Raw genomic sequence first — 19,147 nt, 5'->3', positions numbered from 1 at the left:
CAGAATCATTGGGTGCAAGGCAGGAACACACCCTGGATGGGGGGCGCCAGTCCTGCACAGGGCAACACACACTCACTTGAGTTGCCAAAACACCTACCAACGTGTCTTTTTGGACCATGGGAGGAAACCGGAGCACCTGGAGGAAACCCACGCAGCCACAGGCAGAACACAACACACTCACAGTCAGTCACCAGGAGCAGGAGTTGAACCCACAACCTCCAGGTCCCTGGAGCTTTATGACTGTGACACTAACTGCTGTGCCACAGTGCTGATTACAGAAAAAGAACAGAGACATTTTGGTAAAAAGTCAGAGGAGAAGCAAAGATGCTGAGGAACAGGTGTGGGGATGATGATGAGCGTGAAATGCACAGTGAAGAAAACCAATCTCGCCACTCTCATTCAGATCATCTGGAACCATAACAGATCTGTGTCTAATCAAGGCCCAAATGTGTGACCCTGTTTACAGCTGGTGCTTTTGTACATCTTGTGTATCTGAATTATATCCACATTGAGACATTTAAGGTGTAAATACTGAGCTACAGAGGAGGTTCTGAGACACATTGTAGCCAGAGTTTATTTAAGTGAAACTATATGTCCAAGCAACACCCAATCCCACTCAATTCAAGTGTAATCTGTGCTGGGGACATAGTCAAAATCAAATTAAATCAAATTTATATGTATAGCGCTTTTTACAACTGATGTTGTCACAAAGCAGCTTCACAGAATTCCATTAAAGATAAAGTTTTAACATGAAGAGATCAAGCCACGGGCAAGAGTGGCAAGGAAAAATTCCCTCAGCTGAGGAAGAAACCTTGGGAGGAACCAGGGCTCACAAGGAGGGACCTATCCTCCTCTGGTCAATCTGCTGGTAGTAATAGTTAGGAGTCTATGAAAACTTCAATGTAGGGTGGGCAGTTCCAAGGCAATTGGTAGTGACTGGAGCGTGGGCCAAAACTGTGGTCAGCCCCTGCCTCTGATGAATTAGAGTAGGTGTCTCCCCCTGGTGGACGGTTTGTGGAGCTGATCTGTACAGTGTATGGAAGGAGGATAGATCTGCAGTGCTCTATGACTGTCAGTGAGGAGTTTAGTGTGTTCTTCCTGTGTCCACGTGGGTTTCCTCCAGGTGCGCCTGTTCCCTCCTGCAGTCCAAAAAAAAAGCATGCGGGTAGGTGGATTATCCATAGGTGTGAGTGTGTGTCCGCTTCAAAGGACTGGCGCTCCCTTCAGGGTGTGTCCCCCACCTTGCACCCAGTGATTCCGGGTAGGCTTCAGACCCACCGCGACCCTGAACTGGAAGAGTGGTTACAGACAATAAATGAATGAATTAATTAATAACTACACCCTAAGACTTATTTTCTTATTGTTTTCTAATTTTCTGCTGGAAATTGCTCTGTAAATGAATTAAAATTGAAAATATCTTCCAAATTTTGAAAATAACATTTTTCATTGTGGTCAGTTCTGCCACTGCAGTGCCCCTCTATGGAAGCAAATCTTTCTCATCAGACTTTGAAATATTACCACCTTTGAATTTGTAGCACTGAATTTTTTTGCACTGAAATTATGCATCTGAATATAATTGCTCTTGAATAGAACTCATGAATTTTCAAGAACACGTTTTCACTGTTATTATTCAAGGTTAATACATTCAGATTAAAAAATTCAAGCTCAAAAAAATTCAAACAATATATTTCGAAGTTGCTCAAATTCGGTAGACGAACTTCAGACACCAAAATACAAGTTACAAAAAATTCAGATACACATCCAGGACACCAAGGATGAGCAATCGATTCATTAGGATTTTCTCTTTCACCTTAAATGCTGCACTAGTTGCATTCTGTAGCCACTAGGTGGCAACATACAAACACAACTTTCATACCGTGGAAAAACTACACGTTGAGCACGTTTACCTCACAGGGCCGTTACAAAAAAATTTCCACAGTCAGATTTCTTCATCTTCAGGATATCAATAGTCTGTTATATTGTGTCTTTAGTGAGCCTTTCAGATTTTTGAGACACTTTGAAAATAAAGAGATAATATCCACGGAAGGAAGTTGAACGTGTAGTTTTTCCATGATACGGAAGTTGTGTTCGTATTTCGCCATCTAGCGGCGACAAAGTGCAACTAGTGCAGCATTTAAGGTGAAAGAGAAAATCCTAATGAATCGATTGCTCATCCTTGGTGACCCGGATGTGTATCTGTATTTTTTGTAACTTGTATTTTGGTGTCTGAAGTTCGTCTACCGAATTTGAGCAACTTCGAAATATATTGTTTGAATTTTTTTGAGCTTGAATTTTTTAATCTGAATGTATTAACCTTGAATAATAACAGTGAAAACGTGTTCTTGAAAATTCACGAGTTCTATTCAAGAGCAATTATATTCAGATGCATAATTTCAGTGCAAACAAAATACAGTGCTACAAATTCAAAGGTGGTAATATTTCAAAGTCTGATGAGAAAGATTTCCTTCTCATGGTCTCTGGTTAAACTCAGCTATGTGTGTGGATGACATGTCAGCAACGCAAAGTATGATGAAAGGTCACACACAGATGCGAGTCTGTCGAAAAAAGTTGCTCCCCCCTGGCGACACTCGCCTGGGCCTCAGAAATATAAAAAAGGTTTGAGCGCCTTTATGAACTGTTTTGTCTACAGCTCAATAGAGGGAGAATGGAGGTGTTGAGGAGAGGGGCAGGGGTGAGAGAGAACTAAAAGTGATAAGAAGCACCTTATAGAGGAGAGAGAGAGAACCAAGTTGACGTATGGGGAGAGATAGACAGAGAGAGAGAGAGAGAGAATGAAGTTGGGTGGAAACACTGTTCTCTGGTTTGTTTATGTTCAGAAGCTCTGCGTCCTTTAAGGGGGAATGATGTGTTTGAGGAGAAAAACGACTGTTGTTTGTACATGGCTGAAGTTTAACATGTATAAGTTTTTATTCACTGTTTGAATTACAACAAAAACTAATCTGTAACTCAAACTGTTTAGTTTTGTAGCAATTTCACTCTGAGTTTTTATTTTCATGCTGTTAGTGCTTTTCTGAATTTAGAGTCAGTTTCATCTAAGGCACAACATCCTCATCTCAGTTTGTGCTTTTCAAGGTTAGTCGTCTCTCTGTTGTCAAAAAACAACCCAGATGCTGTTTCTCTGCCATGAGCATAGAGAGACCAGGGTTTTATGTTTTTGTTTTTTTTATTTTTTATTTTTTACAGATACTGGGGCTTTATAAGCACATTAGACCAGTTTCCAGCACAAATCAACTGGAGAGCATCTAAAGGACAGAAAACAACAGAATTTTATAAAAAGCATATTTTTGATTAACTTCAAATTTAACCCCTGCCTCACCTCTAAAGCTGTATGTCACACCCAAAGTGTCCCTCCCATTTTTGAGCATTTTTCAAAGTTGAACCAGGCGTGGAGTTACTGAGGCCAGTAGGGTACAGTTACCCTTTAGAGGAATCACAGGTTCGAACACAACATATGGGCAGATTTCTTGCCCCCAGCACTGTTCAAAGCAGACTTCTGTTCATGCACATGATGAGACTATGTTCACGGTGAACAAACACAGGGTCCCTGGACAAAACTAAGAACTGATTTCCATATTTCACACACCACACAGCGATCAGATTTCAGTGATTAACCTGAATCACTTCTGATCACCAATTGTAAATGCATCAGGACGCATGTCTACTATCACCTTTACCATCACAGCCTGGATTTAAGATCACTGTACTGTATTTTATGTCTAATTACATTACTACCTACCAGTTATGATCACGATTGCTCACGCACTTTGACCGGAGCCGTCGGCTACGACTGGGACTCAGATCAGTGTTCTTAGTGTTGTTCGTCTTTAGACTAAACAGCTGTGCAATAAGCAGTGTAGTATTCATGTAAACAAGCTGCCAAATAAGATTCTACATGTATTTTGTGAAATAACAGGATTTTCAGTGAGAAAAAGGTCAGAGGGACACACCACTTCATCAGGGATCTGTACTGGTCAGATTTCAAATTATGTTACAGTATTTTTATATGCTGATGAAGTGATGTTTTGTCTGAAATGGACGTTGCTTCCTGATGTGAGGTGGCAGAAGAACAGAACAGAGGTGAAAATTCCAGTCCAAAATATGAGGAACTGAAAAATAGTTAAATTTGAAATGAATAACAATTATTACTGTTTATCCAGCATTTTTAAGCGTTTAAAATCACACCTGCCACACATTTAAAATGGCCTCCTTGTGTTTACACTCACTGTGAATTTGATTACTTCCACTTTCCACACTGGTCACTCTGTAGTTCTATGTTTAAACAGTTGTCCATATGTTGCTCTGCATACTTTGGTACCCCCTTTTCACCATGTTCTTCTATGGTCAGGACCTCAACAAAGCAGGTATGATTTGGGTGGTGGATCATTCTCAGTGCTGCAGAGACTGATGTGGTGGTGTGTTAAGGTGGAGATATACTTGCTGTTTGGCCGTGCATTTGCGTAGACAACTGTGTGCATCATGAGCGTAACTGTTCAAAGAGTTGCTTATTTGCTGCACTTGTAACTGGAGGCTTCCACCAGAGGGCAGACCAGAGAAAGACGTGGGTAATTGCGGACTTGGGTCTGACACATTCATTCATTTATTATCTGTAAGCGTTTATCCAGTTCAGGGTCATGGTGGGTCCAGAGCCTACCCGGAATCAATGGGCGCTAGGCAGGATCACACCCTGGAGGGGGCGCCAGTCCTTTACAGGACAACACACAAACGCTCACACATTCACTCAATCCACCTATCGACGTGTTTTTGGACTGTGGGAGGAAACCGGAGCAAACCCACGCAAACACATGGAGAACAAACCAACTCCTCACAGACAGTCACCCGGAACCGGGCATCGAACCCACAACCTCCAGGTCCCTGGAGCTTTGCAACCGCAACACTACCTGCTGCACCACCCTGCCGCCCGGCTCTGACACAGCCTTCTTCAAAACTTTCCACCATTGTGTTGTTGTTAAGCAACTGCACTGCCCCCTACCGTTTACATGTGTACTGCACCTTGTGTAAATTCATTCATTGTCTGTAACCGCTTATCCAGTTCAGGGTCATGGTGGGTCTGAAGCCTACCCAGAATCACTGGATGCAAGGCAGGAACACACCCTGGAGGGGGCGCCTCACAGGGCGACACACACACACACCTACGGACACGTGTGTTTTTGGACCATGGAAGGAAACTGGAGCACCCGGAGGAAACCCACGCAGACACGGGGAGAACACATCAAACTCTCAGTCACCAGAAGTGGGACTTGAACCCACAACCTCCAGGTCCCTGGAGCTGTGCGACTGCGCCACTGTGCCGCACCCCTTGTGTACATGTAGCGCTTATGTCCTGAGGACGCGCACAACCAGCACACATTCAAAGGATACATGAGGAAGCCATGATGCGTATGCAAACATGTAGTTAACAGCAAGTATATGTTTACCCTCACCCGTTCCCTCAGTCTAGTTTTTAAACTAGACTGAGAATAGACCTGTCTGTAATTGTATGACTACAAAGTGCCCAGTGTTGTCAGTGGTGCTGATAACATGGACAGTGAATTCAGAAGGGAGGTGGTTTCTTTTCTGTTAAACTTGCCCAGCCTCACAGCAGTGAACACAGAGGAGCGCATTTAAGTCTGTTTTTGGAAAATGAAGCATGGCCTGCTTTAAAGAGTCACAGATCTGATGTTTACTTTTTTCCTTTTAATCTTTTCTGCAGAAACAGGGACTAAGGGCTTGATTTGAAAGTAATGGGTGAACTCCCTGGGACAATAACATTTAATGCTTTGGCTTCCTGGAAAACTGTTCCTTTATTTTGTCATTTTCTCACAGAAAGACTGGCTTTGTCTTTAATTCACCTGAATTCACTTTACCCAGCAGAGCCACCTTTAGATTCCTGTCAAATCATCGCTGCTTCAGAAGGCCATTTTGGTAATATGAACCAGTCTGTGTTCATGTCCATGCTGTTTTAATCAAGCTTGTCCTGTATTATACTGTATGCTATTAAGCCGCACATTTAATATAGAGTTAAGCAATAAGTCTGCAGTCATCTCCCTGAATGCTTTCTATAACAGATCTTCGCTGTACAAATATGTAATGTGTATGACTCCAGCACATGTGCCCTGTACATATAGAAGATATGCATATGGAATCAACAGTTGCCATTATTTTTCAAAAAACATTTGTTTTTGTACATCAGTAAAAAGACTAAATTTCAACTTTACAGTTTGTCCTGGATCCATAGTTTACTGGGAAACACAGACACGAAAATAACTCACATGACGACATTGAGAAAGAACGTACACTCATCAACTTTTAATAACGCAATCGTCACATCTGTTCTCAAATGTTTTTTGTACAAAGGATTTAAAAAAAAACAAACAAAAAAAAAACAAACAAACACAAGAAACACGTCCAAAACGTCCTCACGTACAAAGAAGCACAGTGACGTTACCAGGCCACACTGATAGAAGGTCAGAATAATGCCATGTTTGACATGAATCACCAGTTTTTACTTCACCGCGGTGGTTAATCATGCAGTTTCAATGAGGTTCTACTGAGAATGTGTTTCTCCATTTACACTAACACGGTTCTAGAGTTGACTATCATTCGTTTAAAGGTGCAGCGAGTAAGATTTAGCAGCATCTAGTGGTGAGTTTACAGATTGCAACCAACTGAGTACCCCTCCCTCACTGCTGCTTCAGCCTAAAAACTCCAAGAGCCCTCTTTACAGCTTTGTTTGTCCATCCTGATCTACTGTAAACACATGGTGCCCTCTGTTCCCAATGTAGAATCATTCAAAGCAAAAATATATAAAAATGATAAAGAATCAGTAATTCATTGTTTACAGGTGATTGATAATGAAACAGGTTTGTTTACTACTTTCTATTCATACTAGATCCCCCTCAATCTCACACACTGCACCTTTAAATGGAGCCGCAGCTCAAGGTACATGAGAACGTACATCCTCAGAAACCTTTTCATTCAGCAGCTCGAATGCAGAAATTTCACATCACAGTCGTACAGTACAGAGCAGGAAGACAGAAAAGAAAAGACAAACGAACAAGTACGAGACTCAACAGTGTTGTTCAGTTTCTTGAGGTACAACATCACACAGTGATCGTAGTAAAATGGGCACATTCTGTTCATTGGACACGACGCGCAAAAAGCTTCTGCGTCAAAGCATAACAGCCTCAAACTCTCCTCAGTTCAGGCTCCAGGAGCAAAGCAGAGTGACAGCATTCAACATAAGGAAAAAAATTAATAATACACTGCAAAAATTGTTTTCTTGAGTGAAATCATCTTTAGTCTAGTCAAGTTTTTCATTATTTCCCATTCTGAGATTGTTGTATGAATATTAAGAGTCACTGATTTTTCTATACATTACTTGTTTTAAGTGATCTGAAGCAGTGAATGTGTCTTATTCCATCTGAAAATAATAAAAAAATAAAGCTATAAACAAAAAGTTATTTGCCAGAGAAATAAGACACTTTTACTGGATCAAATTACTTAAAACGTCCCAGAGAGATACCTTTGTGGTCCGGCTCTTGTCCACAAACCCTTTTTTCATGATCCACTTGCCACATGGGGTGACATCACTTGAGAGGACCACACGTACACTATTCAGGGCCACGTGTCACCAGAGATCACTGTTTGGGCCACATTTGGCTCACTCAGCCGTCCCCCTGCCATATCTGTTTTGGGTCACATGGCAGAGAGAGTTTTAAATAAAAGGTGGGGGGTGACAGACAGTGGACCACCTCTGCCAGAAGAAACATCTGTGCACTCGCTGGGAAGTAAAAATAGTCAAATAACAGGGGAATATCCTTAGAACTTTCTCAAAACAAGAACGATAAATATAATCGACTAGATTTACGAGAATTCCACTTAAAAACACATTTTTCACAGTGAACAATGCTTTTCCGCTCAGGAAACGAACCCACATGCTGATAACCTGTTTCTTATCAGAACTGTCATTTTAAAGCACAGAAATAATGAGAAACATTCATAAAACACTGTCCGCAGAGACAGGCTCTTTAATAGTGATGGTGCAGACGAGAGAAGAGAGACAGAAAGGCGCAACTATATCTTCTTATAAAAACCCGATTCACTGAACGATGGTAGTGCTGTAATATCTGATTTTCCTAACAATATTGTGATTGCAATTTAAATGGCAAATATCTGAGTTAGCTAGATAACATAAGCCTGAAATCAAACATGCAGTAGAAAAAGAGCTGAAGAATGTTCCTGTTTACAGTCCTCAGCTCTGGGCTTAAGTTATCCAGCTAAACAGAGAAAACCTGCTTTAATCCTGAGCGCTAAAACGTACAGTGTCTGAGGGTTTGTCAGCTGTGGTCATGGTCATGTCCACAGCATACTGTCCAGCCACCTCTGATTAGTCTAAATCTGTTACAGAAGCTAAACACCCCCCTTTTTAAACTTGTTTAGAAGTTTTTAAAACACAGGCAAGGATTAAAACTGCAGCTCAAAGATTGGACGCTGCACGTTTTTAAACTGAGATACCAATATAAAAACTCTTCATGATTCAGCGCTTGTTTCTAGGCAGTGCAGGTCATAAAATTATCATGTATTTGACGTAATCAATTTAATAATTAAGTTGCACCTTTTTTGTCGTTGTGTGATCATGGTCAATAAGAAGAAAAAAAGACAGAAAAAAACAAAAATGTTTGGCCCAGACAAAAAGGTTATTTTTAAATAATGAAGTTGAAGACTTCTTTAATCTATATTCCATTTTTATGTTCAATATAATTCTGTTATATTTGGCAGTGAAAAAACTGGGAAGGAAACATTCTGCATCGCACCAAAATCTGCATCAAACTAATTATAGTTGGAGACTTAAATCAATAAAAACACACTGCAAAAAACATCTTAAGTGAAATCATCTTAAATTTAGTCAATATCTAATATTCCTCATTCTGAGATCAGGAGGAAGACTTAAATATTTTACAGAACGTGGTCTGAGCATCATTTCTTGAAAGTCCAAGAATAAAAGACAAGTTGTCTGAATAAAACTATTTAATCCAAGCAAAGAACCTGTTGAAATAGGCTGAATGATCTTTTAATTTTCCTACAGCAATCTCAGAATTAGAAATATTACATATATTTCTACATCTGATATTAGTTTCAACTAGATTTAAAATATTTTAATTTGTTAAGGTGACATTTTTGCAGTGAACAAAAATCAGGCCATAAACCCCAATATTGAGCTTATCCCAGCGTTATCAGAGTCTGCAGAGCCTGGTGCGGATGCTCAGTTATCTGCAAAACTACCCTTTAATCTGCATTCAAAACACAAGAAATGGAGGTCAAAGGTCATCCCGAGAATGAGAGGACGATGAAAGACGAGAAGGGGGCAGAGGAGAAGAGTCAGAATCAGATGATGAATGAAAGACTGGAGATATTAAAGCAGTGGCCACCAACTGCAATGAAATATCAGAAAGTGTACTAAGACTTCATGAAATGTCTGTGACCTGCTTTGGTCAAAACCCAACAGCAGAGTTCTCCCCTTGTCTAAACAGCCTTGTCCGGATCGCCTGCTTTCAGCGCCTGTTCCTTTAAATGATAATGAGCCCCTTGTTATTCATGCTGACTCGAGCGCAAAGCAGTGAGGAGCGAAGAGCAGAAGCTCTGGTTTTTAGCCGTTTTCACTCAGTTTTCTTTCTCTCACATAAACGTGGGTCCAGCGCTGTGATTGGGCAGACTCAGCTGAGAGGGTGGGGCAATTCTAAAGTCTCTGCACTTGATGTCAGAAGCAGAACAGTTAGTTTTATCCCATGTTTTCTGACTTAGGCAGAACACAAAAAAAAAAAAACTGACTTGGTGGTCTTGTTTCACAGTGTGTGGGTTGGTGGGCAGATAATGAGCACATGCACTGATTAATGGATTATTTTCATAATCTGTGCCCTTAAACTACATAATTTAAGCTTGTACTTTCATCTGTTGGTGAAAGATGAATTGACTAAAAATGTGTGCTAAATTGTCCTCTCTGAAAAATTTACTGAAAAATAAAAAAATAAAGGAGGGTTGATGACCACTGCACTAAAACACAGAAAGAGAAAAGACAGAGGGAGAGAAAGAGAAAAGGGGAAGGACATCACAGCCTGGAGTTCTCTCCTTCACCTGGCTCTTCTTCATCGAAGGACACTGCCCCCGAAGTGTCAGAGACGCTCCGGCAGCGGCTGTACCAGCGGATCACCTCCTGAAACACATTGTCCTCACCTTCATCCACTTCATCATCTTCCACTCCTCCTCCATCCTCCTCCCTTTCCTCTTCCTCAGGAGAGAAGCCAGATTCAGAGTAGGAGGCAGAGTGATAGCAGGAATCTCCTCGGCTCCAAAGAGACCGGCGCTTGTCCTTGGGAAAATCAGAAACATCTGCTGGGGTTTGTAGTTTTTCCTCTCCTTTCAGAACTACATCTACCAGAGCCTGGTCCTCGCAGCTGACACGGTCCTCTGCAAATGGTACAAGCTCGGCCTCAGCCTGGCTCGGCTCCTGATTGGGCGACACGGCGTCTGGGGAAGGAGCAAAGTGTCAGAACGCCTACAGAGCAGAGACCGGGTGGGAATAAGAGAGAAAGAGACAAGAGAAAGAGATTGAAAGAAGAAAAAAAATGTGACAAAAGAAAAACACAAAATGGTGGAAAAACAAAAGGATAAACAATGGCACAAATGGTGTAGACATTTATAATTATCACACATCGGCAGTGTGGAGAGAGAGACATGGAGGGACTGAGCTGTTCTTCACTAGAAGATTTAATTACAATGGAGAACAAACCAGGAACTGAGAGAGGACTGCATTTCTGTTTTCAGTGGAGATGCAGTGCTGTGATATACTGAATATTTTCATGGTTGTAAATTTCCCTCCAGCTCTTTAAAATCATCAGTTTAAAAACTGTGTGATATTTAAATGTGAAGTCTGTGACGTTTTAGTGAGGAGTGTGTGAGGTGTGTGTGAAATGTTTGTGGGAGGAGTGTGAGATGTGTATGAGGAGTCTGAGTAGTGCGAATAGTGTTGTTTGTCAGGAGTGCATGAAGAGTGTTGTTTGTGAAAATGTGTGTGAAGAGTGTGATATCCAAGGAGTGTGTGTGTGTGTTGTTGTTTTTTTAATCTTTAATTTAACCAGGTAAGTCATTAAGAACTTATTCTCATTTACAGTGGCAGCCTGGCAAGCAGTGAAGTCTACATGAGGAAAACGGGATAAAGAAGGATGTATATAAAGAGGAAAAATGAAACAGATATACAATATTTGCATGAGGAGTATGTGATATTTGAGAGAGTAACATGTATGGAGTGTGATGTTTGGAAAGAGTGTGCTTTTGTGAGCAGAAATATATGAGAGAGACAGAGAGAGAGAGAGAGACTGACTGTGTACCTGAACTGTGGCTGGTGATGGTCAGGTCGTTGTTCTGAGGAACATCATCTTCAGAACAATCTTCATCATCAGCATCCTCTTCATCAACTGAGTTCCAGGCTCTGAGCTTTGCCTCGGCAATCGCAAACTGCTCTGCCACTCCTGAAACACACAGACACAATAAACCAAACAGGGTTACAACTCCAGTTATACACAAGCAACTGAGGCACAGACATGGAATGTATCATATACTACATTACAAAACGTTCTTCTGCCCTTTTTCTGCAGGTACATATTTCCATCAGAGAGGTCACCAGGCTTGTGAAACATACACAGTGCAGTTTTAACCATAATCTTTGCTCAATTTACAACTAATTATGATTAAAACTGAAACACATGACTCTTTCTGTATCATCCACTCGACTAGAGACATTAGATCTGACCAGAACACTGGCCTCTAGTGGTGGAAAATGCCTATTTAGATTTTGGTTCTTCAATATGGGTATGTATAATGCGAAAAGACAACAGGAAGTAACTGAACATATATTTTATCCCTAAACCCCACAGTGAAACATGAACAACTGATCAACACTGAACATAGACATGTGTGTTTAAGAAAGGTAGTCACCTGCTGCAAACCGTGCCTCTTGCTCGCCCTCGCTCAGGTGTGAGTAAGAGTTAAAGTGGGACTGCAGAGTGGCGGAGGAAGGGTCGAAGGGTTTGGACCAACCCTTCCACTCGATCAGGTGAGCTACTCTGCCCTGAGCCATCGCTGTTGGCTTAGTCACATGATCCTTCACCACCTGAGAGATACCTGAGAGAGAGAGAGAGAGAGAGAGAACAGCCAAATATGATTTACACTATAATGTAAATAATAAATAGAAACAGGAAATTAGATATAAAAGATGTTTACTGTTTTTCCGAGGGTTTACCATTGAAAGAGGATCTGGCAAGAGCGGCGATCTCCTGAATGCTGAGTGCTTTTCTGGATTTCGGGAGCATGGCAACAGGCTCATCAACCTGACACACACACACACACACACAAAATTAGAAAAGCTACCACAGGAAACAGAGCAATGATCCCCTTGTCTACACACCCCTGTTCAGAACGCACACTTTCAGCGCCTGTTCCTTTAAATGATCATGAGTCACTTGCTGGTCACCCTGACCCGAGTGTACCGCAGTGAAGAGCAAGGAGCAGAAGCTCTGGATTTATATATTTTTGCTCAGTTCTCTCTCCTTCTCTTCTTCACTCAGTGCTCATATTTCTCATATGGTTGTTGTGTCCGTTTTGCTTTGTTAAAACTTGTCTTTGCGCTCTCACATAAATGCAGGTTCAGCGTTGTAATTGGACAGACTCAGACGCAATTTTACAGACTCTGCACTTGGGCTTGTTTTATCCCATGTTTTCTGACATGGGCAGCACAAAGAAAACTGACTGGGTGGTCTTGATTCACAGGGTGTGGGTTGGTAGGCTCCAGATAAACACATTAACAAAGAGATTTTAGAAAGTATGATGCACATGCACACATCCACACTTGATTCTCAGCTGCTGCACAATTTGTTCAATCCCATCACCATTTAATAAAGCTGTAATTGTGGGGACAAATAATCCTGATTTTAAAGGTTGAACACTTACATTCAATAATAAACTACACTGAAATTTAAAAGCACCTTACCTTCTCCGACCTGCTCCTAACCCTCCAAGTCTGTTTTTGTGCCCATCCCTGCTGTATGTAATGTGGACTGAGAGAGAGCTGGTAGAGAGTCTACACTTAAAGCCAGAAGCTAGAACTCAACAGATCTCTAACAGATGCTAAATCCTGTAATAAGCCGGTCAGCCGCTCTCTCACGGTGAGAAGACAGAGGTCGTCTGAATTTAATAGAGCATACGGCTCTGGTGTGGACAGTTTAAGCCGCTTTGGCCTCTTTGCGCTGCTGATCACCAGAGACACCATCAATAATCAAAGCTTCTTAAGGAGATCATTTTTCTCCATCTACTCCACAATGGGACCATCCAGAGTCCCCGTGAGGTTGCCCCATATCTGTTTTAAATCATATTCTGCTAGAGCTGTTTAAAAAGAGCGCTTTTCTCCAATGATTCTTCTTCAGCTCTTATACTGACAGCTAGTGGCATGAATGTGTCAGGTTCCCAACTAAACCTGTTTTAAAACATGGTCATAGTCATTTGGGGGACCCACTCTATGGAGCATAAATACGTAAAGTTCATTCAGGGACAACAACGCAACCTGGTTCCTTATCTGAAAAGCTGCATTTCATAAAAAATGATAACTAATTAATCTCAGAAATATAATATGCTACTTTCTGATGGAAAGAAAACATGGACTGCAACTTTAAAATTAGAATCCCTTCATATTGACTGAACCATCAAAAAAAATTCTCCTTTCGTTGACAAGGGCCACAATGAGATGGTCTGTGAGTTCTGACCCGGTTATATCAGAGCAGTAGATCTTCATTCAGTGGGATCAGACCAGACAGACTCCCCTTTAGTCCCTCCTCCATCAATGAGACCCGGTCCCATGACCCTGTCTCTGCTCACCACTCGTCCTTCCTCTGAACACTTGGGTCGATTCTGACCAGTGCACACCGGGAACACCCTACAAAACACAAGAATGCATGCACCCCCCTTCTGAAAGGTAGGTGGTAATGGGATTACTTCTTAAAGCTAGAGCTGAGCTGAAGCTGAAGTCAAGCAGCTGTCCTCTTAACTGTGTGAATGTGGGTCAGAACCGTATGAATCAGGTCAAACAGAGACACACACACACACTTGTGTGCTGATAGGTTAAAGCTGATAAATTTATCTTTTTGTTAGCTTATGTGTGTGGTGGTGTTTTGTTAGCCTGTGTGTGTGTTTTCTAATATTGTGAGCACATGTCCAACACAGCGTTAGCAAGTTTGTCTGTGTGTGTTTGTGTCTGTGTGGTGGTACATAGTATTGTTAGTGTGTGTGTGTGATGATGTTTAACGTTGTTAGCGTGGTTGTGGTGTTTTTGTTGTTAGCCTGTGTGTTGTTTAGTGTTAGTGCTACTGTGTGGTGGTGTTTAGTGACGTTAGTGTGTGTGATGGTGTTTAGTGTTGTTAACGTGTGTGTGTTTATTTAGTGTTAGCATGTATGGTGGTATTTACTCTTTTTAGCATGCGTGTTTTAAAAGTTGGTGACACCCCCTGGTTGATCATTTCCACTTTGAAACTGCAGAGTTCCAAACACAGATTCAGGCAGACAGGGCTTCATACCTCACACACCTTAAGAACCAATTCCATCAACTCAGGGCGAGGCTTTCCAGCTGCACTGGAGGGGTGGTTGGAGAGAGACAGAGACTAATTGCATATTCATAGATCTGTGCATGCTGTATGAAGATGTAAAGTTAGAGTTCAGACATTTTTAAGGCTTCAGGGGAGTTGTCTGCTGGAGGTTTAACTTCCACATCTGTAAATCTGATGTTACAGGGTGGGGGCGAAAAAACTGAAGATTTAAAAACAGCTGATAGAAATGTGCTGCATTTGCACACAAGAATATGATGATTTTGAGAATGATAAAGATGATGAGGATGATGATGTGATCAGGGGCTAATAGGCCCAGGTAATTAAGCAGCAAACACGCGCCTCAGAGACTTTAAACAGACATCAGTGCACAAAAAAAGACTGTGACTAAATGAAGGGGGTGGAGGGGGGGACATCACAGCAACCACTGCACCACGCACAGTTTCCATTCTGGCAACAGGCTTCACACGCGCGCACACACACAGACACGCGCGCGCACACACACAATGGCGCATTGAAGTCAAACAACAACACTAACACTGACGATGATGAGGCAGCAAGGGCGTCGTGAGAGGCTCGTGCACGGCTGCACGGATGTGTGCGCGCGCTACGACAACAAACAAACAAACAAACAAACGAAAACAACAAGGTGGCGGCGGCGAAGGATGAAGGCTACGCACCTTTATTCCATGCAGCTGCGGGAAAGCGGTCAGAAGCATCGCACAAGGAGGAGCTCATCCGCCGAAAAGCCGTCAAAACCCGTCAGCACGCGGAGTTGCATTGGCGCGGGGACATAAGGAGACACCGCAGGCCTTCTTCTTGCCGTTATCCGCCCGTTTGCCTCTATTTGCCCCTCACTCAGCCCCTTTACCCCCGCCTCCTGCTCCTCTTCCTCCTGAGGACCCACCTGTGCGCGCGCTCTGCTTCTTAAAGAGACACGAGCCTCCTTCTCCTGGTGGATTCATCCTAGGTCCAACTCGTTCCTACGACTTGGTCGCGTTTTTTTAACTTAAAAAAAAATGGATGCTCTACCAGGGGGGTGTCTAGGTCCTGACTACGCGGCTATAGCCCCGAGTTTTTTCTAACACCACATATGTATTACGAAGCCGGATCTGGTCCAATTATCGCTCTAATCCGGCCCGCCAAAATATTCTAAAGACATATAATTTTGTTCAGGGTCCTGAGCCTTCCCAAATTAGGCCAAGGCCCACCCAGTCAGCCAGAGCTAAGGCCCCGCGAGTGAGGTCACGTTCGCGGACACACTCTTCTTTCGGACTGTTCCGCACAAACGCTCATTTCCGCGAGTCGGATTCAGAACTGGAACGCGACGGGACATGATTAGGGGCCAAACGCCCCGTATTTGGAAAATAAAAACCGTGTTCTGTTTGGAACCGATACGGTAGGCGTTTTATTACGTATTTCTGATGTGAAACTCTTAAGACAACGCTCCAAAACTCTTCCTCAAGCAGAGAGGCTAAAACGTCATAGCTCGAGAGAATGTGCTTCTCATTGGTCGTCACTTATTTAGCCAATCAGCAGCCAGAGTTAGCTGTCCATCATTTAGTGCTGCAGCCAATGGAAACAAAGTCCCTCCTAGATAAACTGCATTTAAATACAGTTTTAATCAGTCATTAATAACCGATGTATTTTCAGAGATATTCCGTTTATTAAATATTAAACCATATTTGTTATATCTAATGAACTGCACATGTTCATCTATTGTGTATGTTGAAATTGTGAACTCAGCATGCACCCTGTGGATTAATTTACACATTTAAGAGGAGTTGCTGATATGACATTGATTAAAGCTATTGAACTGAGAGTAATGTGGCCCGCTACCCACTGAGTTTGACATCCCTGGTGTATAAAGCACAAACCCCCTGTGTTTTTGTTGACATCATGCTATTTTGAGTGCATTAGTTAAGTACTCACATATTAGAGTAATATCAAAGTAAATTTACATGTGCGACCAACGTATTTATTTATGCAGTTTTAGTAGAATTGTCCTGTCAAAGCAAAGCCCCTCATAGTAAGATCTGAATTCTTGCTGGGTTTGACCTTACAAACATTTGGTAAAGATTCCATTGAGCAACATTTTTTCTAGGGGCTAAGCCCCGGGTCTCCTCACAGTCTAGGAACGCCCCTGTTTTTGAACATAAATATAGCAGAGCAACATGTGTGTTAATTGTAGGTGTTTAAAAACGACATTACTCTCAGAATTAAATACAAATTATACTTTATTTGTTGTTTTACTGCTGATGGACTGTTCCGCCAGCTTCCTCTTCAGAGGGTGTTCATGTGGTGCCTCCTGGTGGGAAACTCGTTTACCCGATTAAACCGACACCACTTGAAAGCAGCATAAATAAACCCTATAAGTGTTTAAAGGGAAAGTCCACCGAAAACCAATTCTTAACATTAACATGATCTCCTACACTCACTGTCCACTCTCTCAGCTCCCCTGACCACAAAAGGGCACTTGGTAATTCTACAATTGCACACTTTAGTCAGTCTGTTGTTCTGCATACTGTGTTAGCTCCATTTGCCCCTGTTCTTCAACGCACAGGAACCCAACAGAGCAGATATGATTTGAGTGGATTATTCTTAGCGCTGCAGTGACACTGACGTGGTGGTGGCGTTAGTGTTTGTCACAAATGGATCAGACACATCAGTGCAGCTGGAGTTTTCAAAAGCATCCACTCACTGTCAACTCATCAGTGGACAAAGACACCGTCTGCTGGATGTCTGGTTGGTGGACTATTCTCAGTCAAGCGGTGACACTGAGGGGTTTAATAATCCACACATACCAGCACTACACTGTGTGTGCGTGTTGTCTTTTTTTAAATTGGGAGTTAAATAACGCGGATCTCGTGTGAACAGCAGCATGCGTTTTCCCAGAACTCAGAGACACTGAAGCATAAAGCAGGACGCTCCCAGAGCAGGGACTGAGAGATGCCCTAGAAATAGGTCAGTGAATTTCCAGGGCACCATGGAAGAGTCCGCGTGAATGGCTGCAGAAGGCATGACTCATGTATTCACCTCCACCATCCTCCTCCTCCTCCTCCTTTTCATCATCATCATCATCCCTTTTCTTTTTTGGAGCATTCAAGGCACTGAACAAGAGGAGGAGGGATGAAGGTGAAGAGGAAAAATGAGCTAAAAGGATGAATGAAAGGAGGAAGAATGAATGTGAAGAGAGTGAACACAAGGAGGAACAATGCTGAAGAGGAACAATGAAAGATAGGATGAAGTCAATTGGATGAAGAACACAAAGCAGGATGAAGGTGAAGAGGAAGAGGAATGAGCGGGAATTAATGAAAGGAGAAAATAAGGTAAACAATTGGAGGAAAAAAATAAATCAAAGAAGAACACAAGGGAAGGACGAAGGGGAAACAGGATAAAACAAGGAAGAATGTTACACTAGTTTAACACATCCCTTCACTGCCCGCCTGCATCACTGAGCCGCTCCAACCAAAGATTTATGACCATCACAGTGACTTCAACAGGGAGCGCTGTGACCAGATCATTACTTTAGCTGGTTCTGGAAGGAGGCTTTTTGACTATAGCGACTATTGATTTCACTCTAGTGGTGGTGAATGGGACCAGACGTCTGTCTACAAAACACCCAGAGCTTTATATGATATAGTGATGTGTAGTGGACAAACTCGGGTGTAAAACTTAATTTTAATATTGTGAGGGACATTAAAATGTCTCAAGAGCAAATCCCGAAGGGACACCAAAACACGTCTTTTAAAGGGAACGTCTTCTTTTGTGTGGAAACTCGGTTCTAAGCTCCGCGTCTTTTAAGGTGGAATGGTGTGTTTGAGGAGAATATGGTTTTGGGTGGCTGAAATGTAACTTGTGATTTATTCACCCTCTGAACTACCTCAGAAACACTAATCTGTAATTCGAGGTTGTTGTTTTTTTTTAAGCATTTTTGATCATGCAGTTAGCCGTCTCCTATGTTTGGAGACATTTCCACATTAAAGGCTAAGCACCAGCTCTATGAAAGTGTCAAACAAATAGATACAGTGGAATTTGAGTTCCTAATTTGTGTTTTTACTGATAGTCAGAAAACATGTTATTTCTTACTAATTTAATTAATAAGGTTTAAAAGGCCGTTGGTTACGTAGGCCACGTAGCTGCATTACGGAGGTTTATAGTGTCGGATGAATTCGAGTTCGACTTCGATCACATTTACAAGAATAACGGTACCTCTAAATTTGAGTTTAGCTTATTGCTCGGCTATTGTCATGAATAATGTTGGTTATTTAGCTAGATACTGTCATAACAGTCGGTCATAACTGTGTTTTACCGCGGCGTTGTTCAGTTGTTGTCCACCAGTGACGTCACGGTTGCGTTCAAGAATTTCCGTAGCGAGCTCGGGGTTTTCCGTCAATGTAAAAAAATTGTTAGTTTTAAAGCAAATTAAGCAGCTATTTTCATTTTAATTCATACTTATATCTGTCAGTAACTAACATAAT

The 19,147-nt window shown here is 42.0% G+C and overlaps 1 protein-coding gene across 2 annotated transcripts; it reads right to left on the bottom strand.

Moving 5' to 3' along the window:
• Positions 1-9,195: 9,195 nt before the first annotated feature.
• Positions 9,196-16,052, bottom strand: LOC136679719 (protein FAM131A-like). 2 transcript variants are annotated; one of them, XM_066658386.1, is made up of 5 exons: positions 15,347-16,052; positions 12,298-12,404; positions 12,013-12,198; positions 11,406-11,546; positions 9,196-10,545 (listed from the first exon to the last, which is right to left on the bottom strand). In XM_066658386.1, exons 2-5 carry the CDS (start codon positions 12,398-12,400, stop codon positions 10,127-10,129), a joined length of 849 nt encoding a protein of 282 aa, XP_066514483.1. In that variant the 5' UTR covers positions 12,401-12,404; positions 15,347-16,052; the 3' UTR covers positions 9,196-10,126. The 2 variants fall into 2 exon arrangements, with proteins under 2 accessions (XP_066514483.1, XP_066514482.1); XM_066658385.1 differs by having other exon boundaries at positions 12,317-12,404.
• Positions 16,053-19,147: the final 3,095 nt, after the last annotated feature.

This window comes from Hoplias malabaricus, chromosome Y (genome assembly GCF_029633855.1).
Source record: "Hoplias malabaricus isolate fHopMal1 chromosome Y, fHopMal1.hap1, whole genome shotgun sequence".
In the NCBI taxonomy this organism is placed as follows: domain Eukaryota; kingdom Metazoa; phylum Chordata; class Actinopteri; order Characiformes; family Erythrinidae; genus Hoplias; species Hoplias malabaricus.
The sequence above is the reverse complement of the archived record's forward strand: the minus strand, read 5'-3'. Positions and strand labels throughout refer to the sequence as shown.

Coding starts and splice junctions, on each gene's coding strand:
- LOC136679719 (XM_066658385.1), bottom strand. CDS start 15,385: ATGCTTCTGACCGCTTTCCCGCAGCTGCATGGAATAAAG. Junction 12,405..15,346: donor CGCAGCTGCATGGAATAAAG/GTGCGTAGCCTT, acceptor TGTGTGTGTCAG/GTTGATGAGCCTGTTGCCAT. Junction 12,199..12,316: donor TGCCAGATCCTCTTTCAATG/GTAAACCCTCGG, acceptor TCTCTCTCTCAG/GTATCTCTCAGGTGGTGAAG.